We start from the raw sequence: 26,246 nt of genomic DNA on the forward strand, positions 1-26,246 counted from the left end.
GTCAGTAAACCTAAGATATAACCACTGCAAAGAAAGTGCTTCGAAACAATCAATTTTAGCAATCTTTTCAAGCTTCTGCAGCAGAAACAATCAACGATAGAGTGTTGTGAGGAACATTCTGTTGTGAGCTACATAAGTAACAGCCAGTAAGCATCTAATGTTCCATGAAAATATGCTCCAAAACATATGGGAGGAATAGTCATAGATTAATATGCTAGAAATGTAGCAGTGCTGTTACTGAAGACACACGGTAAAACATTAGTTATGAAAACTGATTACATGAAGATGCACTTTACTTGCGTTTGTGGCATTATTTTATTTTTAAAAACATGTCTTAACCTAATTTAATGAATTACATCACTCACAGATCTGTTCACAAACGTTTTAAAAATATGTCTAAAAAACATAAATTCAAATGGGATTAAGCAGTGCATTATTGATGGTGTGTGTATATGACAGTAGTGATAGTATAAGAAGAGTTCAGTGCAAAATCCTCTAAATCCATCAGACATCTATTTTTGTAAATGGGCATTTTCTATCAGGCTCCTCTGATTAGGTTTAGAAGTTTTATTTTATATGTAATAAGGTTAAGCTGGTAATAAAACAGCTTTTTTCCAAAAATGTCACTTTAGATATTCTTTGGTTTTTAACAAGGTCGATTTTTTGCGTCAAAACCAGCTAAATCCACTTGTGCTTTTTTTGCAAAAACCTCTAAATCCACCTGGTACAAGACACTGTAATTAGTTGAAAAACCACTAAAGATGCAATTAGAAATTATTTTACCAAAAATAAAACATTACACAAACCACCTAAAATTAAAAATACATAAATATGTAAAGTAAGTGGCGGTTCATTCGGCTGTGGTAACCGCTGATAAACAAGGGACAAAGCAGAAGGAAAATGAATGCATGAAATCTGTCAAGTAAGTGCATTAATCAATAACATTAAAATGGACATTAATTAAATCTTAACTATCTGTTGCCATTTCTAATATTTGGGATTTAGATTTGATGTAAGTAGAGCAATGTAAACATTGTAAACTAATACAAATCCGATACAATAATCAGCACAAATTATGAATACTTTACTTTTACATGTCTTGAGATGTGACTATTGCGGAAGCACACATTGCGATATCGATGCTTACACGATATATTGTGCAACCCTAGTTGGAAGCAAGATCAAGGTTCCATAAAGCAACTCAAAAGCGTAAATAATCAGTGAGTAAATAAAAAAAATGAAAACATGAATCACTGTTAATTTATGGATATTTTTACAGTGTGGGCATAATGCTTTATCACCTTTTATTGTTAGCTAATTTTCTAATTTTATCTGATTTGACCTTTTATCTAATTGTTGATTTTGTTTTTATGACTGGCCTTAGTATCTCAATACCTTTTAGCGTCTGTGTTATATGTTAGTGTCTTGAGAGCTGTGATTGCGCTCTGTCTGCACAAATATAGGGCTTTAGGACAGAATCATGACTTCTTCCCTCTGGAGGGACACAAACCAGCCCTCTCTTTATTGGTAGAGGTGACAGAAAAAACATGCCTCAACTTCTAGACAATTCTGCTGATGCTGTTCTTTTCCCGTGCCCTGCATGTACCTCCTCTACATTGGGCCAGTGATGCAGAAAGGTGACTTAGTTTTGGTCTCAGGCAAAATAAACCTGCTTTCTGTGCTTACAGGTCAACAAAGCTGTACAGACAGAGAGAGTATTATAGATAAACACATCATTAGATTACAGGCCTGCTTGCTCAGTTTTCTCATTTGTTCAACAACATTAAAGCAACATTGTAAAAGTAATTTACTGTTATTTTTGCAGTGCTATTATTTTATCACCAAGTACCTATAGTAGTTTTTTGTTCACTGCATTGGGTTGTTTAAGGGATAACACTGTAAAAGTGTTAAAATTAGTTGACTTTACTTTAAAAAGTGAGTAAACCTGTTACCCTAACATGATTAAATGAACTGTGCATATTTATAAAAAATATGGTTAGGTCAACTCAACAGTTCCAAATGGCTGTACTTTCTTTTTTATGTAAAGTCGACTGGTCTCTTTTAAAACACTGGGTATAGTCACTTAGTAAAGTAAATACTCATTTATCTCCAGTACTCACTGTAAAAAGTAAGTAAAATAAGATCTTGTTTGACATTGTTACCATTGACACAAATTTGGATTCTATTTATTAGATTATTAGTAATATGTTATTCTACAAATAACAAAACAGACAGACAGGTGTTGTTATATAGATTTTTAAACAATTTTTGTATAAAACTGCAAACTGTATCGAGATATAGGTGACATCATTTTGTCTGTTTGACCTGTTTTACATTTACTTTTTAGGCACTCTATCCATTTACAGCTGTATCCTTCTCTGACATTATGTATATTGCTGTTCTCTTTTTAAAGTACAAAATTATATTGATATATGTGCAGAGGGGAAAATATTGAACACATCAAGTTTTTTTCCTGTGAATAATATTTCTAAAAGAGCCGTTTTGGAATTGAACAAGATTTTGGCAAAAAAAAAAACAATACAAATAAAATAAAATGAAAAATTTGCTTTGTGTAATCACAATGGAATGACACAGGAAGAAGAACTGAACTACTGAAATATATTTATTGCTTATATAAAAAGGCCTTTTTGGTGATGGCTGCTTTAAGACGCCACTCATATCGAGAATGAAGTCACATGAATTGCTCAGGTGTGAGTTTTTCACAGACAACAGTGTAAAAATGTTGACGGTTCTGTGGGCTCATCTATCAAATCTGATCTTTATTTTGTTTTTCTATTGAATTCAAGTCAGGTGATTGGCTGAGCCACTTGATTTTGCATTTGAGTTTCCTTGACTGTGTTTTGGATCATTATCTTGCTTAATTGTCCACCCTGGTTTCATTTCCATCATCTTGGTGATGTAGATGTTGGACTGAAGCAGCACATATCAATTTACAATGACGAAGGGCAGAGATTCGCTGAAGAACTACTGAGAGATTTCAGCTGCTGTATGGGCTTTCACTGCCTTTCTACACCTCCCTTTCTTCATGTGTTCAATACTTTTTCCCCTGAGTCATTTCATTTTATTACACTTAACTTAATTTAAACTAATTAGATTGTTTTCATTGCATATATGGATAACCAACATTAGGGAGGAAAGTCAATGGCACCTTTAGAAATATGTTTTCTGAGAAAAATGATGACTTGTTTAATTCTTATTTTATAGTATAAAATATATATTTGTGTTATTTTCTGTTTCATGTTGTGCTCAATCATGCTGTCCACATTGAATCAAGTCAATGATAACAAAAATTGTAATCATCAATAGCGGATAATAGTGTAAAAAACACAAAGTCAAAAACCCCTGCTAATTGTATGCTATATTGTCATTAAATATAAATGAGAATTATGGGAATATACCCAAGGCATAATATACAGTCAAACATCAATTACCCCACATAAATGGACATGAAGTATTGATCTGAGCTGACATTTTTATTATATAAGAAGAAAAAGAGCTTGAACCAAAGCGACATGAAACTAGCACACTGTGAAAAAACAAATCAGCAGCCACTTAATATACAAACTAACAATCATCATATAAACACGTCTGACCAATCAGAATCAAGAACGCCAAAGAGATCTGTATGGTACGTCATGATTTTGCCATGTACAATACGATCCTTGGATGAACATCTATGTTGATCTTGGAGCATCTTTTTTTGTTGGAAAATGTAATCCATACCTATTCCCTACCCCTAAAATCAGAGGGGAATAATAGTTGGATAAAAATCATGTAGAAGTGCATAAACTTGTAAGCCTAAACTTAACATAAGTGGTAAACATATCCCTCAATTCTGATTGGCTGATTGGAATGTTGATCCAGGAACATGTCCTACTTGGTAAAATCAGGTTAGGAGATCTGCATGCATGTGTGCATTCATACTTGGTATGCAGAATGAAGGCTTATTTCTGCTGTAAGAACTTCCCAATCAAGCAGGCATTGAGGAAAAGAGGTCATCATCGCATCCTGAGACTCGGTAACTCCTGCAGGTCCTTATCACTATCACTAGCACTACATATTGCGCTATCGCTAACATCTTGCAGACACACACAAATGAGTCCACACTCGCAGGCCGTCCAGCAACATCCGTTACGTCAGCCAAAACAGACTGTGAGCCGACGGCTGAGTGCATGTACTTGGATTTCAGCCACCCTCACGCATACCCATTTAAACACCATCACAGAACATAAAAGCATCCGAACGCCATGCCAACGAAATCTGCACAGTGGATCGTTTTGCATCGCTTGAAGATGATCTTACGGAGCAAACACGGGCACTTTGATCAATGTTAAAAAGGAAATCATTCCAGGCGAAGAGTGCACCGAAAAGAACAACATGGTCCTGCTGGAAGACTTCAAGTGTCTATTTTACTGGAAAAAAATGAGACCTCTCATTGTTTATAAAGGCAGAAACTTCAGAAAAATCCACGTCCAGCGATGTCCAGGGGGAACGACACTTCAGAATGCTTCGAAAAGTACAAAAAAAATCTCATCATTATGGATGATCCAGACATTCAAAGCAAAGAGCCAGAAAGAAGTGTTGGTAATATGCACAGATATTGCAGAGGAGTCTCATCTTCAGGCACTTCAGAAACACAAATTCAGTAAAGAGGCTTTCAGAGCTCCAAAGCCACACGCAGAATATTAATCACGCCAATGTCACACACTCTGCAGACACTAATACATCTCTGCATACCAAACAGCTAATGAGTTCGTAGAAATAAAGCAAACAAAAGGGCATTATTTAGAAAAAAAGTTTCGCATCTCGTCCTGGAGAGCAAATAGAGGGAGACACTTTCATCCGACTCGTCCCGTTTCAGTGCTGCCGTTCTCACACCACTTTGACAATGCAAATTTTTTATCACATTTTGCACATTTGACTAACTTCAGTAAAATGGGGCTACTCCGAGACAGGATGAACTTTAAATTAGATCCTAATAGTTTAAAGGGTAAAAATCCCTCACCCAGAGGAAGGCAATTTAAGGACATTTCCATTAAAAAAGGACTGAAATCTTAAGAGTGAAACCCAGTGACATTGGCTACATCTATGGCCATTTCTGTGTGCAATAACCATATCACAGACAGAATATAAAAAGCAATTTCTAGCAATTCGTGTTTAGCATTAAACCATTCTGGTTTGAGGAAGCAATCTTGTGAATAGCTTGGGAAAGAAAGCATTTATCAAAAACAAGGAAAAAACGGTAATGAGGAGGAAAATAGCACAATAGATGCTTCGGATGACTCTAGAAGTTTAATTTAACCACCAAAATATGACAATGTCATTATATTCATTAATTCTTTTTGCTTCGGCTTGGTCCCTTTATTCACAGCGGAATGAACCCCCCCCCCAACTTATCCAGCATATGTTTTACACAGCAGATGCCCTTCCAGCTGCAGCCCGGTACTGAAAAACATCCAAACACACTCATTCACACACATACACTATGGCTAATTTTTAGTTTATTCAATTCACCTATAGTTTATAACTGCAGCTACAAATACTGTATTGTTGACTTATAAACACATTTATAATGTACTTAATAATTGCATTTTCATACTTATTACTTATTTTTTCATCACTTTATTGAATGTTGCATTTACAAACTAGTTATTTTTAAATAGATGGTGCTATTTTAAGATCATTCAGAATGCGTAAGTAAATGATTAATAAACTATTCAAATAACAGTCATATATCTTATTATTCAGGCATTTACTAATAGTTAATTTGTATGTTAATAAATGTTTTATTAAAGGTGCCGTATGTAAGTTTGACTCTTCTAAAAATAAAAATACCCTAATATGTTTGCAGATATTTAAGAAACGTGAACATTCTTGTTCATCTAAAAAACAATGCTGAAGTCAGTTATTCTGCTTTGAAACGGTGTTTTCCATGCCGGAACGCTGTCTTTGTTTTGGTTCTTTTAAACCCCCAATGCCAGTTTAGCCAATTATATTTCAGCACCACGGGTTGACTTGTTTGAAAATCGCATATTTCATTCATTCAGTCAGAAAGGCTCTGCGTCCGTGACCGAAATGCGACCTCCGGTGGACGGTAGCAGACTCTGAAATGATATAGACATGAAATGACATTGATTCCCTGACTTCGAATAAACCTGCAAGTGGATCCTAAACTTCAGTTGTCTGTGTCACTCCCCGTGTTACAGAAACCATTCAAATTAAAATATAAGATATTATCATCGTGTCTGAATTAAGAGTGGATATCACTTTTGGCTACTACTATTATTTACAAGTCAAAGAGACAAAAAATAAAAAATAAAAAAATCAAGCACCAAAAGCATTCCATCTGACTTCCACTAATCTCAAAACAACACATATTTAATCTACTTCAGTACCGCAAAACTGTTATCACATTTTGCACATTTGACTAACTTCAGTGAGATGCAGTTACTGTGTGAGTAAAGATGAACTTTAAATTAGCTCTTATGCTTTAAAGAATAAATAAAATCCCCAGCGGAAGGCAATTAAAGGACATTTCCATTTAAAAAGCACTGAAATCCGAGAGTGAAACCCAATGGCATCAGCTACATCTATGGTAATTTCTGTGTGCAATACCCATATTACACACAGAATATAAAAAGCAATTTCACACTGTACTCATATTTAGTTTTAAAACCATTTGTGGAAGCAATCCTGTGAATTGCTCTGAAAGAAAGCATTTATCCAAAACAAGGCAAATCTACAGCAGTGGACAAAAGTGGTGTCTGGAGGAGACATTTGCACAGCAATTGCTTTTAATGAATCTAGAAGTCGAACTTATTAATGGGAAAATAAGAAACATGTCATTTACTGACATGAATGACAAAATGCTGCTTCAAACATAATATGGGTTTAATTTTATATGCAAAATGCATAAAAGACACTGACTACAATATTATAACACTTTTTATTAAATATTAGTTATTCTCTTGTATATAAGATTTCATTGTGTTTTCACAAATGAAGCGAGTGAAAAGTGGAGCTTCTTCATCATCATAATACCAAGACAGATGACATTTGACACTCATCACCTCTGGCGGTATTCAACGGTATTCGGGACATAGAGATAAATTGAGTTTTGAAAAATCAAAAATAAAACAAGAATGTTTTAAGCAAAAAAAGCCCCCAACTTGCTCCATTTGACTTTCACAACCACTGCAGTATAGTTGAGGTGAACAAACTTCATTTGTCCATATATTTAAATGGGAGAGTGTGTGCTTGTTTCCCAGCACTGGGGATTCACAAGTTACTGTACTCTTAGTTCTAGGTTGCGGCAAGAATAGCATCTACTGTAAAAAAACAATTGCCAGAGTAAATGGCGGTTCAGTCTGCTGTGGTGACCCCTAATAAAATTCAGCGAATAACCTAAAGGAAAGTGAGTGATTTAAAAAAAATCTAGTGAAACCCAATGACACTGGCTACATCTATGGCCATTTCTGTAGTCTGATCTTACGAGAATTGTACGCATTTCAAAACAGTGGCTGATTTATATGATTTTATGCAATTTCACTCCTACTGTATGAATCAAGTTTTTTGCAGGTTTCACCAAATCAAATTTATGACATTTTTAAGACCGTGAAGATTGAAATTGTAGACTTCTATAGGGCTAAATGCTAGCAGACCTTAGTTGTATACATATATTTCTTTCAACCTAACTTAAAAAATAACTCTTTAAACACTAAATGTATACACAACAGACTATTATAATATTAGTTATGAATAGTTTTGCTAAGTTTTATTGAGATGTGTTGTTGGTAATTGGATGTTCAGGATTGACTGGATAGCTTTATATATACAAAGGAAAATTAAGACCTGTTTAAAATGATTTAAGACCTACAAGACAATATTTCAGTGAATTTAAGACTTTTTAGGCCTAAAATGTTGTTTTTGAAATTTAAGACATTAAGACTTTTTAAGACCCCACAGATACCCTGATGAATACGCACAATTTTTAAAAGAAAAAAAAAGGGTTCCTCCAAACTCCACTCCTAACTTTACTCTCATTGGGGGATAAACAAATCGCTCTAAAATGTACAAATGAGATCAAACAAATAAATCTAAAAGTTACTTTAAAGAGAGAATGTGTTGCATTTCAGTGTGGAACACAGGATATATATTAAAAACACTCCCATTTAGCTTTACAATCATTTGTTAAAGTAATCCTGTGATTTGATTAACTATATAAAAAAAACTTAGCCACTACAGTACATTTAAGTTGTTTTTGATCAAATTTACTCCAGAAGATGACATTATTTGCTTTTAATAACTCTTCAAGTTTAATTAATGCATCAAAAATGAAGAACATGTTGGTCATTTTGATGAAGGTATTTACTGAAAAAAGCTAAATACTGCTCATCACTGTACATGTGCTATATTTTACTTTATATGCAAGCATGCATATCAAACTCGTTTGTACTCTCGAATGCTTTGAGTATAACGTAATCAGTTATTAAAATTTAATTGGATTTTGCTTATGTTGAGTTCATTTCAACTCTTCTGTGCATTCCTTGATAACATGTCCCTGCTTCGTCACAAATTTACCAATTTTAACACAAAGCACATGTTTCAAAGGTTAAATAAATAGATAACTAAGTTTGAAATGTATTCAAGTGCCAAAAAATAATGACAATGTAATAAATGTTTTAACATTATTTACGAAGACACGCCTAAAACATCAAACTTACCAGTGCAAAAATAGTTTAACAAAAAATAATAATTGATACATATTTACAACAACATTCATCTTATGACATATGAAAACATTGGATGTTCAGCTCCAAATAGCAACTTAATTGTCATTTTAAACTTTACCACTTTTCCTTTAAATCTCTATAAATTTCCCAATTATTAGCAAGAAGTTTTGGTAACACTTTAGACTTGTTCATAAGACATGACACATGTCTTGAATGAGATTTTATGCATGCTTATAACAAGTCATTGTCAAGTAAGTGTCAATTACTTAGTTATGACATTTTAAAATGGCATTGTTTGTTATGACAACTTGACAAATATGTACATTGCAGCTTGTTATTGGCTTTGTCATTACAACTTGACATTACCAAGACAACAAAACTAATCATAAATCTGTCAAATCAAGTCATTGATATATTTTTAACTTCAACTACAATGGTAGTCAACTACAAGCTCAGTTTGTTCTTAAAATGTAAGCATGCATAAAGTCTTATTCACTTTCATGACACGTCATGTCATGATTATAAAGGTCTTACCAATAACAGATTTCGATGCCCTCTCATTCAAAGAGTGTGCCAGAGGAACTGGGTTATCACGTGCTTTTCACTGGCGATTTGGCAGCTTGGCATCTCTCTGCTAATTGGCATGTTAATGTGTAGAGACATCGAATTAAACATCAAATTAAAGTCTGCTTGGCTTGTCATTACTGCTGGTATCCCAGTCTTTTACAAACTGCTGTTTGAGTAATTGTGTCCTGCTGCAAGTCTCTTTAATTCAATTGCTCCAGTGGCTCTAAGGTCTACCTCTGACATTAGAGTCAAATAATTTAAGCCAGGTATATTTGTCAAAACATGAAGGAAATACACAGAATCATTTTAAACGCAACTCTGCCATGATAATCAACATGTTAAATGTCATTTTAAAACAATTGAAACTAATTTACTGCATCAATTTCAAAGGACTGATTATAAATAATGAACAAATAAAATAATATAAACAGATTTTTTAATCACACTACTTTATAAGTAAATCAAATAGAAATGAATGTCAAATTTGCTGTAAACTTTAAAAATGGAGATAAACCTGTCAAAACATTTTTCAAGTACACTAAATTGGTTTAAATGTCTTAAGTTCAGTCAGTATTATGGTAAATATAAATGATAAAATATATTATTATATGTTAAATATAAATTTAAAACAGTACAATAATTCTTTGACAGCTTCACATTATAAATATTTCTGTCCTTCAGTAAATTACTGAAAAAAAAATGGAGTGCTATAGATATAAAGAGATTGTAAATGACACTTCATCCATAAAACATGTAGATTTGAGGGTAAAACAGGCTACAATCTAATATGAAATATTTATATATGCCAACTTTAAACATGATGTAAACAAACTAAATCATTTTAAAAGTAGTATTTTAACAAATACAATCATTCATTCATTTTCCTTCAGCTTAGTCTCGATTTCAGAGGTCGCCACAGCAGAATAAACAGACAACTTTTCCAGCGTGCGTTTTAAGCAGCGGATGACCTTCCAGCCGCAACCCAGTACTAAAAAACAGCCATACACACACTCATGCACTTCAGACATTTTAGTTTATTCAATTCATCTATACAGCATGTTTTTGGACTGTGGGGGAAACCGGAGCACCCAGAGGAAACTCACGCCAACATGGGGAGAACACGCAAACTCCACACAGAAATGCCAACTGGCCCAGCAAGGACTCAAACCAGCGATCTTGTTGTTGTGAGGCGCAAATACAATCATTGGTATGTAAAATATCATGTTTGATGTTTAATAATTATTTGAAAGCTACATAATGCAGTCCTAAGCATTTATGAGCATTAAAAAAAAGAAATTACATATAACATATTATAATATATAATAAAATAGAATGCATTATTATACTGTATATGAAGTGAAATCTGCAGTAGATTAAGATATTGACATATCAGATATTTTAAAAAGCCTGAATAATCTGAAAAAAAAACATTTTGGAGAAGCACTAAAACTTGTATAAAAATTTTATTTTTGTACTTTCAAATGGCACGACTGCTTCATAATAAAAATACAGCTGACCTAAGCATATAAAAATGATAAAAAATAGAAATAAATATGTTTTATATCACACTCTTGGTTAGTCAAAATAAATGTAAGTCTCCTATAAACTACTTTAAGAAACTGATTTAAAACCAGAAGTATTCTGGAAGTACACTAAATTATTATGACTGAAAGCATTGTTCTCAAATGTCATTTTTAAAACCATGCAATAATTCCTTGACAGCTTCATACTTTAAACAATGCAGTCCTAAGCACAATTAAAAATAGCACTTATATGAATAATAAATGAGAAATTATTGTTAAGAGGTTTTAAATTACACTCCTCTATAAGTAAAATAAAATATGGTGGTGCTACAAAGCATGTTATCATTTCAGATTTTGACAGATAAATTTAATAATACAAATGTTATGCATTAAAGAAAGAATATTTTAAACAAAAAAATAGTATATTTAATTTCAAGATGTTACATGTTTCATCTCATGTTACATGTCAAGTCACAAGCTGTCATATACTAATCTGTCACTAGTTTCCATCTGCGGTCATTCTAAATTAAGCCGAGGATCTAAGAATTGTTTTTTTAAGCCACTACCTTACGAAATCTATACAAAGTCATTGAATGCAGAAGTACAACACATTCCGTAAGACACAAGTTATCTATTTATAGTGCTGGGAGTTTTTTGTAAGACAAAATTCAAAATTTATCAGTGCTTCGGGGTACAATATTTATAAAGCTGTCAAAGGATTTCTGAAAGGATTCAGAAGTACACTTGTGAGGAAATCTTAAATATCTGAAAAACTTTGTTGCTCCAAACTACTTGTTCCTCACAATTAGCTTGAAAGCATTTGAAAGGTATGTTTACAGCAAGTGTGTTAAATGTCATTTTAAAAACAGCTCAATAATACCTTCACAAAATGATACTGTGAATATTTCAGTGCTAAGCATGGCTCGTTGAAAGAAAACATGACAAAAGAGTACTATAAATATCACTCTTCTGTTAAAATATATTGATATTCTCACACTTTATAAAATCTTTCGTAACAGCCACACTGTGAGTATATGCAATGTTGAGTCTGGATTATAATTTATTATTTTGCAAGTGTTTTTTAAGGCCTGTGACTATGTGAGGGTTTTAATAGCATTCAGGCATTTGAAGAATCAAGAAATTGTACCATTTGCACCATTGACAAATTAACAACGATTAATTGTATTGAATTGTTTATAAAAAGAAGACTTAAAGTATTATTTTACATTTGATTATTTAATTACTGTATACTGAATACAGTTCGACCCCTCGGAAAACAATAAAATGCTTAATTAAATAAATAAATGTTTTCATTTGTATCCATTTCTTTATTGAACTTATCAATGCTTTTAGATTGTAGCATTCCCCTACAGAATCATCCCAATCAATCTAAAATGCTAAATTCTTTTCAAATGGTCAAAAAAATATTGCATTTTATAATTTTTATATTTTGCAATATCGCAAGCCTAGTAATGAGATATATATATATATATATATATATATATTATATATATATATATATATATATATATATATATATATATATATATTAGGGGTGTCAAAATTAATTGTTTCTTTGGTGCAGGCGCAGACAATTCAGAATTGGTTCAGTAATAATCATAACCGGTTATAATGTACTGACATCATTTATTTCATATGCGCTATATTGCGGTAGCTTACAATGGCGAGGGAGAAGAGCGTGAGTAATAAAACACTCCAACTACTTAAAAATGCAGAAACTGTGCACAATTTACTGCGTGTGCCTGGACAATCTTTCACTGACAGTCTTTTCTCCTTTGTATCTATCACGGATCAGCTGTGATCGCCGCTGGCGTTTATCAGTTTACTCATCGGTGAACAGCACCAGTGTTAGAACCAATGGCAGCCCTTTCTGTTGAGCGCGAGACCAATCATAGATGTGTAATAACTCGCTCGACAATGCTCAGAAAGCGAGCAGGATATTTACATTTGTTTATCTGCTATAAATGCTCATGTTGTTCTGTGCATGTATTTGAGTTTTTAAAGGTACAGTTCATACATCTGACAGCTTGTATTAAAGAACTAAATTGTATTAAAAATAATATATAATTATAAATATATTTAGAAATTTGAACAAAAATTATTTAGCTGTGAAGTACAATATTAAAGTGTGTATAGAAAGCATCGTCAATACACTTATGCACCGAGATACTGAATTGAACCGAATAGATGGCATGATAATAGTTACCAAACTGAACCGTAACACCAGTGTATTTAAACAAACCAGATATATTTATAAAAATATTAGTCACCAAACATATTTACAAATAGAAAGATAACACAATTAAATTCAAGTAAAATATTGCAAAAAAATTTACAACTTACAAAATTTCAACTAAATTTAAAAATAGTTTTGCTTCTCTTTTTAAATTTTTATTTAATATTTTTCTATAACATATACATTTGGGTTTTAGTTTTTGGACCGTTATTGTAAGTTATTTTGTCAGATAAGCTCCAGATTTAGCTTCAGTACCGACTAATCTAATGTATATGCACAAATATAATATTGTATAGCTTCCTATTAAAAAATGAATTTAAACGATCTTTTGGTTTGGCTGGAATAAAAGTAGCTTAAAATATTTTTTAAGGTCAATATTATAGCCCCCTTAACAAAGGTTTTGGTTTTTTTTTTTTTGCTACAGAGAAAACCACTGTTGTCCAATGACTTTCCTAAGTTAACCTAACTGGTCTGTTTAACCTAATACTTAAAGAATTTAACCTTCACATAAACAGGTTAATAATTTTGCCTTCAACTGTATGTATACGTATATGGATGTCACTATAAATCACACTCCTTTACAAGTCAAACACATGCACATAAAACTAAAACCTGCTATAAAATCTACACAAACTGAATTGCTCCAGAATGACACTGGCATGCAAATCAGAAAAATCTCAGCTGCTCCAAAACAACTTTCATGTTCCTCACGACTGACTTATTAAGCTCAATACATCCATAACCGAGATGCTCTACACATTTCTCCACTCTGTGCAGCTCATTAGCAGCGAAAAAAAAGCAGCAGGGAAGAAGATCTGTTTTCCCTCCGCATGCTGGGTGCCTAAAACCAAGAGATCAGGATCCGCAGCAGACCATGATCTCACCAGCAGAGCTTTCAAAAGCAAGCCCACAGCCATTTCATATCACAGCACAAAACCTGTAAACTGGCATAACCTTGTTCTTGTATTTTATTCAGTACTTACTAGCTTGCATCAACTGTCCTTGGCGGCCGAAGACTTGGGAAAAGGTGGTAGGGGTGCAGGTGAGAGTGTCCTCCATGGTTTGGGGGATGTCCCAGGTCAGTCTCTAAATGCCACGCAGAAGAGCAGCGGTTCGTCTTTTTGGGAAAGCAGCAGCTGGAGCAACGTTGCAGCTGTGTAAGAATAGCACAGAGGTTTGAGCTCAGGACGGAGAGAAATAGCTTCATGAAAGATAATGAGAGTGTGTGTGTGTGCGCGTAAGGAGAATGACTGAGAGAGAATCGGAGCAATGATGTCTTGCCTTCTGCCGCTGCCCTGTGATCATGTGTTGAGGTTGGCAGGTTTCTCCAGACTGAGACAGGTTTTCTGCTGTCCTGCTGACGGAGGGAGAAGCGCTGGATTCCCGCGGGCTCAGGGTTGGACTGGCGTTTGTTGTGCGTGTGCCCTCTTCTCTCCTCCCTCTGCCTCGGCTTTACCCCTCCCTTTCAATGCTTGCTCTCTCTCTCTCTCGCTTCTTATGAAACCGATCGTCGAGTTGAAGCGGTGCTGCAGGGAGCAGATTTTTTTTTTTGCAACTCTTGCAGCTCTACTTTTTTAATTCCTCCTCCTGTAGAGAAGAGGTTGAGAAGGAAAGTTCATTTTGGGTGACATACAAAATCATAATTGATTTACAATGAGAGGTATTCATGTTTTGGAGGGATTTTATGGAGTGTGCGTATTTGAGGTGATGGTGGAAATTGATTTTGGGACTACATACTGTAGGGCATATCTAACATGCTACAAGTAAAATGACCTTGAGAATGGTTGTTTAAATATGGGATGAAAACAACTCTTGTAGATCTATTTTAATGGTTGAGAAAGGAAAGTTCATTTTGGGTGATGTACAAAATCATAATTGATTTGCAATGAGAGGTGGTAATATTTTGGAGGGGTTTTATGGGGTGTGTGTACTGTATTTGGAGTGATAATGGAAATTGGTTTTGGGACTACATAGGAAATATACAATATATTACAAGTAAATGACTTTAAGAATGGTTGTTTAAAAGTGGGATGAAAAACAACTCTTGTAGATCTACTGTTTAAATGCTTCCCACTGTGGAGGAGAGAGAGGAGAGGTTGAGAGAGTTCATTTTGGGTGACTTAGGAAATTCATAATTGATTTACAATGAGAGGTGTTCATGTTTTGAAGGGGATTTTAAGGGGTGCGTATTTGGAGTGTAGATGGAAATTGATTTTGGGACTTGTATTTAGATTATATAGCAAATATTCAATATGTTACCTGTAAAATGACCTTGAGAATGGTTGTTTAAATGTGGGATGAAAAACAACTCTTGTAGATTTACTATTTTTATGCTTCCATCTGTGAAGGAGAGGAGAGGTTGAGAAAGGAAAGTTCATTTTGGAAGACGTACAAAATCATAATTGATATACAATGAGAGGTGGTAATATTTTGGAGGGGTTTTTAAGGGGTGTGATGGTAAAAATTGATTTTGAAATTGAAAAAAGGTGTTCTTGTGTTTGGATAATATAGGAAATTAGGCATGGGACGATAACCGCTTTCAATGAATAATGCTGTTTGGAAAAGTTTTAAAACTGCCAAAATTTTCTGTAATACCATTTATGCGGTTTATGTAAGATATTATTTTTATTTTTTTAAGACAACAGTATCTCCAGCAGAAAAGATTGAAAGAAATCAGTGTTTTTGAAACTAATGAAGACAGCAGAAGTCAATGATTGATTTGAATTGATTAGCTTGACATGTTTACTGTTACAAAATATTTTAAATGTTTCTCATATTAAAATATATCGTCTTCAAAGGGGAAAAAAGTGTTTGTTTTTTACCCAGACCTTTAAAAAGAATACATTTTAAAGCAGTGATCACAATACCGTGAAACAGTGACATTTTCATCCAAGGTTATCATACTGTCAGAATCATATACCGGCCCATGCCTATAGGAAATATAAAATATGTTACCTGTAAAATGACCTTGAGAATGGTTGTTTAAAAGTGGGATAAAAAACAACTCTTGTAGATCTACTGTTTTAATGCTTCCATCTGTGAAGGAGAGAGAGAAGAGGTTGAGAAAGTGAGTTAATTTTGGGTGATTTAGAAAATGAGAGGTGTTGATATTTTGAGAAGTGGGGATATGGGGTGCGTTTATTTGAAGTCACTTAAAATGTAGTATTGTGTTTGGATTTTATGTAACATTTCCAGACAAATAAAACGACCTTCAGAATGGTGGTTTAAAAAACGGGCAAGCAAAATAATAGGGCAGCACAACTATTTTTAATATTCATAATATTAGGCTACTTGAAAAGTTTTTTTTTTCTGATGAATATTTGACACTAATATTTTATTGTAGCCTTTGTGAGCAAAACATTATATTTAATTATCATTCATGTTTATGACTTGAACTCTTTTTCTGTTCAAAGCATTTAATACAAAATAAAACATTTATATCGTGATAACTTAAAAATAACTCTATATTAACTCTATTTTAATATTTTAAATGGCAATTTACTACCATTTATCACTTCAGTATGTTTGTATCTCGACAAACTTTACACCTTACCCATCCTCAAAATGTCTACAATTTTGACAAAATTATAGCGATAAAAAGAGCATATGATTTTTTTATTAATGTCAGGGTAACAATAACAGCAGCATACAAACTTGTTACGTAGATTTTTACAGAGAAGTAAAGCATCAAAGCACATAAAAAAGAAAAAATAAACTAAAAAAACAAACAACAAATACTATAAAATAATGGGTTAAGAAAGTTAAAAAGGGAAAATAAGTTAACAGATCTATTAGCTTTAAAAAAATTGTTGTAATGCAACGTTACTGTTGAAGTTCCTTTTAAAAAACAATAAAACAAGGTATAAGTTACGTTGAGAGAATTTACAGCGGTGTATATGGAATTTTGCAAGAATAAAAGGAGATTATTAATGAAATATTCCCTACTTTTATCATCAGGGGTATTGAAAAAAAAAACAACAGCATATCTTTAAAAGATAACAAGTATTCCGGTAGTATTTTGCGATGAATAACCATTTCATCCTTTTTTAGGGCAATTCTAAAAAATATGATCAGCAGTTTCAAGAGCAGCATGTGCATCTGGTAATGTAAGTACTTAACAGATATTTATAAATTGCCTACATCACAAGACAATGACTCAGTTTACAAGATTAACGTTAGTTACTCTTGTGTACCGTTGTGTTGCTTTTTTGTCGGTCCATAGTCCGTTCAGAGGCCTTTCGTCCGAAGTCGATTACTTTGTTTTTACCTATGGATTTACTCAGGTAAGTTTACGTAACAGTTATAGACCTTTTTCTAACAAAAGGTCTAACGTTATATACATTGAGTTTTCGGGTCCAACTTTGAGCGAGGTTTCATCATCACCACAAAAGGCTTAATCGTTGGTAGCCAATCATGTTCTAGTATTTTGAAGAACAGGATTACCGTCCAATCACATTCTTACATCGATTAACCAGCGGTTAGTGAATGTAACGTCAGTTCTATTTCCTATCGTTCCAGACCGCCAGAGGCAGTGCTGAAAGCACTAGTGGAAAACCCCTCACGCTCGCGCCTGATCGAGAATCGAATAACAAGCTGTCACCTCGTGACTTGTGACGTGCCCCAAGCTATAATAACCCTTTAGCACGTCACTTCCATCTCTTTCTCATTCTCGCTTGTTTGAGTCGAACTAGACGATAATCTGTGCAGCTTGCTGCTGAAGAGGTCTTCAGGATATATCGCGAGCTGTTTCGTCTACATTACATCACATCACATCGATCCATACACGGATCACTGGATTATAGCCATCTCACAACGATCACGGGATATTGGTTGCATCACGCAAGTGTTTTTTCAATCTGCTGGATGCCGGCAAGGTTGAACACTTCCGCGGAAAAATACACTCGGACGCCCTGGTTGCCTCGGCTGAGAGCGTGTATGAGCTTGAACGCAGCGTGAATTAACAAACTCGGATTGATCGTCTTCAGGGGGTGAGCCGCTTAAAATGGATTCACTTCAGTGTACTACATGTCCTAATATTATGGATATTATGGACGGGCACCATCAATGTCCAGCGTGTCTGGGTGTGAATCATCTTAAAGAAGCTATGACGGATCCGTGTCCGGAATGCTCTATTATGCCGCTCGCCGCACGTCGCGCTCGGCTAGCGGGTTTAGAATCCGAATTGGGTAATGCTTTACTATTATCCAGTGACACCGCAGTTGATCGTAAACGTAAGCAAGCATGCCAAACAGAAAGGAAGATCAAGAAAACTAAGTCATCTAATCTATCACGCAAAGTTGATCAGCTGACTTCTACAGTGGAACTGTTACTGCCACTTTTGGCAAAAGTTCAGTCTAAAACGGATGAACCGCTGTCGACACAGGAGGATGTTCAGCCTAAGTTACAGTTGACATCCGGACACACAGGACAGGATTTAGATGTGATGTCAGTGGCTGCCTCTGACTCAATTTTTGAAACATTTCCAGACATTGCGTCGAATGCTGCGGATAATATGCATGCCGAGCCATCACAGCATTCTGGTAGTGAGACGATATCTGAAAAGTCAGGTGAGTCATCTTCAGTTGTTACATCCCTGGAGAGCACGCTAAAAGCCATGCTCGCACGTATTAATCTAGATCCCCCTCAACCAGCAATGGGCTCTGAGAATATGTTTTTGCGTCGTACACAAGGAAAATCCTTTACAATGCCTCAGTGTAATGATTTTACATCTGTATTAGTGTCTGCATTGCAAAACTCAACAAAGGCTACACGTCCAGATCAGGTAGCCCGAACACTGGCCTCAATGCAAGATCCAGAAACAGTAGGGCTTTGTAGCATGCCACCTATTGAAGCTAGTGTGGCGGCACTTATTGTATCTCCTGATGAGGCACTTCGTGAGAATGTACGCTGTCCCAATGCTGAGTGTAGACGCACTGATGAGTTACTGTCTCGTGCATACAATGCTACAGCGAGTCTTGGCCGTGTCTCTAATTCTTTGGCACATATGCTTGTGGCTCTACACACCTCTCTGAAAGAAACTTCTTCTGATCAGTTAACGACAGACCTAACTGATCTTATGTTACAGACCATGGGTATTATTGCTAATCACTGTGGAACTGCTTTAGGTAGCCTTGTGCAAGCTAGACGGCAAGTTTGGTTGGCCCAATCCCCATTGCCAGAGGTCTGTAGAAACAATTTGCGAAAATTACCTTTGGTACCTGGCCAAATTTTTGGGCCAGCAGCACAGGAAGCGTTAGACCGGCGTGTGTCGGTATCCGAAAGTCGGTCCCGTCATGTGGGGACTGCGTCTGGGACCAGGCTCCCTCCAGCACCCGCTGGTGCTCGTTTTCATAATGCTGGTGTAAAACCCAACTATAGGTCCGCTCCACGTGTCCATCATCGAAATTTTCAGCCTGCTCCTCCACCACCTCCACCCCCCAAACGTGGTGGGACCCAACCACGCGGACATCAGACACTGGCTCGAACCCCAGGTTACCAACGTCGCCCCCCCATTTCTACTGAAAAGCGTTTTCGAGAGCGTTGACGCACATATGTCGACAGTGGGCTGTTTCACGGAAAGTCAATTGAGTCATTGGAGATCAATAACAACAAACCAGTGGCTCTTGACCACCCTTTCAAGAGGATACCGTATACAGTTTCGCTGTCGACCCCCTGTTCAGACCGGCGTGAGACAGACAGTTGTTCGCAATCCACGTCAGGCACAGGCGCTTGCGCACGAAGTTCAGGTGTTGTTGCGCAAAGGTGCCATAGAACATGTCGATCCCCAAGTTCATCCCGGGGGATTTTTTTCCATTTACTTTCTGGTTCCAAAGAAAGAGGGCGGGTTTCGCCCAATCTTAGATTTAAGACACTTGAATCGTTTTCTCAAGTTCCTGCCATTCAGAATGTTACGTACAGCAGATGTACTGCAGGCCATCCTGCCACAAGACTGGTTTGTGACAATCGACTTGACAGACGCTTATTTTCATGTTCCAATTGCTCCAAATCACAGACAGTTTCTTCGATTTGCCACGGGGGCCAAATATTTCAGTTCAGGGTTCTGCCATTCGGCCTAGCATTGGCACCGAGAGTGTTCTCAAAGTTCGTCCAGGCAGCATTGGAACCACTCCAGAGGGCTGGCATAAGGGTGATGCCATACCTGGACGACTGGCTTGTCTGTGCAGCATCACCTCAGCAAGCACTGGATCATGCTCATCAGCTATTGCAACACATCACAACTCTGGGGATCGCAGTGAACTGGGGAAAATGCAAGCTTATTCCATCGCAGTCAACCAGCTTTATAGGCCTTGCTCTAAACTCTGTCACAATGTCGGCTTGCCCGACATTAGAGAGAATAGAGTCAATTTTGGGAGCTATAAAGAGGCTACGCGTTGGCCGCAATCAGTGCTATGTGACTCTCTTGAGACTTTTGGGGAAGCTCACAGCAGCAACAACAGTGGTGCCGCTCGGGTTGTTGTGGCTCAGGCCATTTAGCGATGGCTCATAAAAAAACGCCTTTGTCCAATACGAGACAAATACACGAAGATCAAAGTCACAGCCCGCTGCATGCGAGCCCTAGCACCTTGGTCTCAGCAACAGTTCCTTCTCTCCGGGGTTCGCCTAGGACCTCCACCTGCACATTGGGAGGTCATAAGGACAGATGCAAGTCTTCTTGGCTGGGGGGGAGTCTGGCGCAAGAGGGGAGTGAATGGCACCTGGAGAGGGACTCTGCGCACAGCGCACATAAATGTTTTGGAACTAACAGCGGTGTTCCTTACACTTTTGCATTTTCAGACTGTTCTCAGGGGAAAACATGTCTTAGTGCGAACGGACAACAAGGTGACTGTTTTTTATATAAACCATCAGGGAGGCACAAGGTCACAGAATGCGCTTCGAATAGCTCACCATCTACTACTTTGGGCGCAGACCAATCTGCTTTCAATACGGGCAGCATACCTACCAGGACGACTCAATCATGCTGCAGATGCTCTGTCTCGTGGCAGGGTGTCACAGGGAGATTGGAGTCTTCACCCAGATGTCGTACAAATGATATGGCGGACCTACGGGACTGCTGTAGTGGATGTGTTTGCAGACAGCCGAACGTCTCACTGTCCTCATTGGTTCTCTCTGATGGACGAACCAGGATCTCTGGGCATGGATGCGTTGGCTCACGACTGGCCAGACGTGATCTTGTATGCTTTTCCCCCACTACCACTAATTTGGAAAACAATTTGCCGGGTTCGCGACCGCAAACACCATCTGTTGTTAGTGGCTCCACATTGGCCTGCAAGACCATGGTTTCAGACTCTTCTCTCTGTGTTAATAGGACCACCTTGTCGCCTGCCGCACAGACCAGACTTGCTGTGTCAGTTGGAGGGGAGAGTATGGCACCAGCATCCAAACAGGCTGAAACTGTGGATATGGCCTCTAGGACCACCAGGCCTCTCTTGGAGTGTTCACAAAGGGCCAGGGACACTGTTTTGAATGCGCGTGCTGCATCTACTCGCAAGTTGTATTTGTGTAAGTGGAAGGTATTTTGTGATTGGTGTTCCAGCCGTAATATTAATCCCTTACAGTGTTCAGTAGGATGCATTTTAGACTTCATGCAACACCTTTTTGAGCTTGGACGTTCTGCATCAACACTTAAAGTGTATGTTGCAGCTTTGTCTGCTCACCGTGCTGAGCTCGGGTTTTCTTCACTCGGGTCTGACCAGCTGATTGCTGCCTTCTTGAAAGGAGTAAATCGTCTATGTCCTCCAAGAGTGGTTCGGAGTCCAACATGGGATTTAAGTATGGTTCTGCATTCCCTGTGTCAACCACCATTTGAGCCAATTTTGGAGTCTGATATTAAGTGGCTGTCATTCAAAACTGCATTCCTCTTGGCAGTTACAACGGCAAAGCGTGTGAGTGAACTTCATGCATTGTCAGTGAGTGACCATTGTGTGCGTTGGAGTGCTGATTTTAGCAGTGTTTCATTGTGGCCTAATCCAGCGTTTCTGCCCAAGATCTTGTCTCCACAATTCACGAATTCACCTATTGTGTTGGCTGCGCTACCATCAGATCGGGATGGCATACAGTTGGAGGTGTGCCCAGTCAGGTCCCTGAGGGCTTATATTGACAGAACAGCAGTCTGGCGTAAAACGGACCAGTTATTTGTCTGTTTTAGTGATGTACGCAAAGGTGCTGCACTTTCTAAACAGAGACTGGCACATTGGGTGACACAAGCTATTTTACATGCATATGAGTCTACAGGACTACCTGCCCCATCATCTGTTCATTGCCACTCTACACGTTCCATGGCAACTTCTTGGGCGGCATTCAAAGGGGTGTCGCTTGCTGAAATTTGTGCAGCAGCAACCTGGACTTCATCGTGTACATTTTCACGATTTTACAGACTAAATGTGACTCCCTTGCCGGCAGTGTGTGCTGCAGTGTTGTCTGCCTGTCCGGAAGTTTCAGAAAAGGATTCCTCGTGACTGCGTAGGTATTCGTCTTCCACTAGTGCTTTCAGCACTGCCTCTGGCGGTCTGGAACGATAGGAAATAGAACGCTGGTTACTGACGTAACTGTGGTTCTATGACTTAGTGGAAGACCGCCAGAGTCTCTGGTCACTCGGTATTGCGAGAATGATCTAAGAGATGGAAGTGACGTGCTAAAGGGTTATTATAGCTTGGGGCACGTCACAAGTCACGAGGTGACAGCTTGTTATTCGATTCTCGATCAGGCGCGAGCGTGAGGGGTTTTCCACTAGTGCTTTCAGCACTGCCTCTGGCGGTCTTCCACTAAGTCATAGAACCACAGTTACGTCAGTAACCAGCGTTTCAGTCAGCTGCCAAGTCCGCGTTTTCCCCGTTTTCCTGTGGATCTGGGCTAGCTGCTTTTGATCTAAAATCACCTTTAACATCCGCAATTCTATTATGAATTTAATAACTGAAACAGCTGGTAAAGTAGGTCATATTACACATAGCACATTGTGGTCTTAATTATTGAACACTGCTTATTATTGAAAACGAGTTTTTATTAGTCAGGTTTTAATGTTTACATTTCAATAACGAGGAAGAGATGAGGGTGAAAACGGTTGACTTTGCTTAAAAATGAAACACATTGCATTTATAGCAGGGGGGATAAAATATTTAAGCAGAAAATTAATGTGTAAATATATTTTTTATTTGTTTGAAAATGAGGACAATTTACCTGATACTTAATAATTTTTTTCAAAGTACTCATTTTGTCTTGTATAGCTTCTTCAGGGCAGTACTAACAAATAACATGATTCTGTAAGGTTATGATCTACACATATACAGTATAACTTATATACAAACACACTTTCAAAACTTTTTTTGACAAATTGTCCCATTAGATCTTAAAATTGTCCCATGAAGCGATCTACTTCATTCTTCGACATCCTTTGTCAGGAAGCACTTGAGCATTAATTTTTAAGCATTTTCTCATTCACCAGATTTTCCCATGGAAGCTGTGTGTCAGGTTGATTGCTGAATCCACTGAAAAAAACATGGATGTTCAGCAAGAGCAGACGTATCCTCCTGTTTTAAAAAGAAACATGGTCAACCTGGTATTATGCAACATCCAGCTGCAACAGCTACAGTCTCAAAAAGGTGACTGGTTTACACAAGGACAGCCTGCAGTGGTGAACAAGGTGATTTTACATTCTTCTTTTTCCTTTCATATTAGCACAACTCTGAAATTTAGAGTTGTGACGAGGCACATAGAGTTTCACAGCTTTCAACTGACAGACAAGGCAGATGCCAAGTGGCTGGAGCTCGCTGGAATTAATTCCCTCTGTCTGACTGAAGGCTCGCTCAACTCAAATTCTTTTTGAACGTGAACTGAAGAGACATGCAGATAGTAAGCTGTCAGCTGGGAAGGGTAGAGCTGTTCCTCCTCTACACTCCCCTGCCAGAACAGATCACTCTTTTTCTCTCTCTTTCATTCGCTCATCTCATTCTCCATGTTCCCTCAGAGAGGTAGAACTGTACTTGATAGCATGTACATCGACAAACATTGCCTCAGCCTTCCTAGTTATGTAAGGAAACAATATTGCCAATGGTCTCTGAATGAAGGGAGGAATGAATTCATATTTTGCAGCAATAAAACTGCCCTCATCTCTGCGTGACTAACGCATGGTTTTAAAGTGAACAAGAGAATTAAGTGCCCAGTTAATGCTAGTCTGTCAAATCAAAATTTACAACGTTTAATTTGCTAGCATACGTTGTTATTCCATTGGTGAACAATTGATCCGCAAGTTAATCCACTGAAAAAAAAATGTTTTGGTAATCTTCAATCAAAGTCTGACCATTTACTTCCCCTTTGGAGTGGTGGTTCTTCTCTGTTGACAGTTTGTCAGCTTCAGCCACAATAGACTTTTATTTCAGTATGTTGATGTACTTCCAACTGAAACAGAATATTGGGTAGGGGGCGGGGCTTTCTTTTTGCTCATCATTCCTTCATACATGTAGCAAACTAACGATAAGGATAAGGTGGTGTGGTTAAGAATATAACGTTAACATACTTCATACAACATACATGTTAATATACTTATTTTACGCAGCCACCATTTTACATTTACATTTAGTCATTTAGCAGACGCTTTTAACCAAAGCGACTTACAAATGAGGACAAGGAAGCAATTTGCACAACTATAAGAGCAGCAGTGAATAAGTGCTATAGAAACATAGATTTTAAAAGCGAAAGCGAGGCTGCGGTGGGATAAAACCTGGAAGGATCGCCTGGAGTCACACAGAAACAGCATCTGTGATGGCGAATTATTGTGTCACTGGCTGTATATCTTATCAGCGAAGAGAAAGTGACACAGATTTATCATTTCACTGCTTTCCGAGTGACCTGAAGGTCCGTCCTGAATGAATGGTGAAAATAAAAAGGGATATCAGACCTGATTCTCAGCTAAGTTAAGGGAAGTGGCACTAGTTAGCTAACGTTTTCTTTTCCAAACACATGTTTAAGATGCCATTTATCCAAAACAAGTTAATGAACTGATTCTTTCACTATATTAGACTTGTCACGATGCTAAATTTTAGTACTAAAAAAAAAAGCGTAAATTTCCCGCTAACATTTAAATGCTGTTGAGCTCTTTCTTAATCACCGCTGATTTGCCATAGTATTCACCAGTTTTCAACTGAAACGATTGGCCGTGAATGTCATCAGTTCCACTTCACCACTGTTTACTCAGTGCAAACACAGACAAGCTATACACTGATGAATCGACTGATCTTCACGACTTTAAAACACTCCAGTGTCTGTGTTTGCACTCGGTGAATAGTGGTGAACTGATGACCTTCACAGCCAATCACAGTCATTTCTGTATAGCACTGGTGAACACTATGGCAAATCAGCTGTGTTTAAGAATGCGCTTAACGGCGCTTTAAAGTTAGCGGGAAATAGACGTTTTTCAAATTTCAGTACCGGAACAACACTATTACAGACAACACAGGGGTGTGCTACAGAGGACTGCATTGTTTTATCATTAACCGGGTTACATAGGCTGAAGTAGGGAAGCGTGGGAAGTGGCATATGCATGTTTCCACTCCCATTTTGTGCATAAGCCACATTAATAAATGAGGAGGACACTTTTTGAAAGTCTATTGTTCTGATTGGTCAGATAGCCCAGTCTGCTTAAAGCGCATGTCAAAAACTAAACATCCATTACCATATTGGAAAATTTGATTCAGAGGCTTCCTAAACAATCCTCAATCCTTTGAAAGTGAACACAAAAAGTGCATTTGCTTTTGTCTTATTGTCATATCAACACAATTCAAATTCTTTCAGGCTTCAGTTGTGACTACAGTGTTTGAGGGCCAAAATAGATGCTAGCAAGCAGCCAATAAAGAGCATGCATTATTATACATAAATTATAGGACGTTAGACTGAAAATTATGACTAATTTTAGGCAGATCAGAATCAATAACTTCATTTACTGTGCACTTTAATCTTTGAAAAAATGCACATCATCTACATCAGTGTTTCTCAACCACAGTCCTGGAGGACGACCAACACTCCATGTTTTGGATGTCTCCTTTGTCTGTCACATCCATTACATGTTCTTCAGTCTGTGTTTGGTTAAGGAGACATGAAAAATGTGGTCCTCCAGGAATGTGGTTAAGAAACACT

The 26,246-nt window shown here is 37.1% G+C and overlaps 1 protein-coding gene across 3 annotated transcripts in view; it reads right to left on the reverse strand.

Moving 5' to 3' along the window:
* The window catches only part of kaznb (kazrin, periplakin interacting protein b), a 370,845-nt gene extending 356,596 nt beyond the window's left edge, over positions 1 to 14,249 (reverse strand). Inside the window, exon 1 of one of the 3 annotated variants that reach the window (XM_056468005.1) lies at positions 14,084 to 14,249. In XM_056468005.1, the coding sequence (XP_056323980.1) occupies positions 14,084 to 14,159 (76 nt within the window). In that variant the 5' untranslated portion in view covers positions 14,160 to 14,249. The remainder of the gene's footprint in view (positions 1 to 14,083) is intronic. The other 2 variants (XM_056468008.1, XM_056468009.1) reach the window with 2 other exon arrangements.
* Between the last annotated feature and the right edge of the window lie 11,997 nt (positions 14,250 to 26,246).

The sequence above is a fragment of the Danio aesculapii genome, chromosome 11, assembly GCF_903798145.1.
Source record: "Danio aesculapii chromosome 11, fDanAes4.1, whole genome shotgun sequence".
Lineage (NCBI taxonomy): Eukaryota > Metazoa > Chordata > Actinopteri > Cypriniformes > Danionidae > Danio > Danio aesculapii.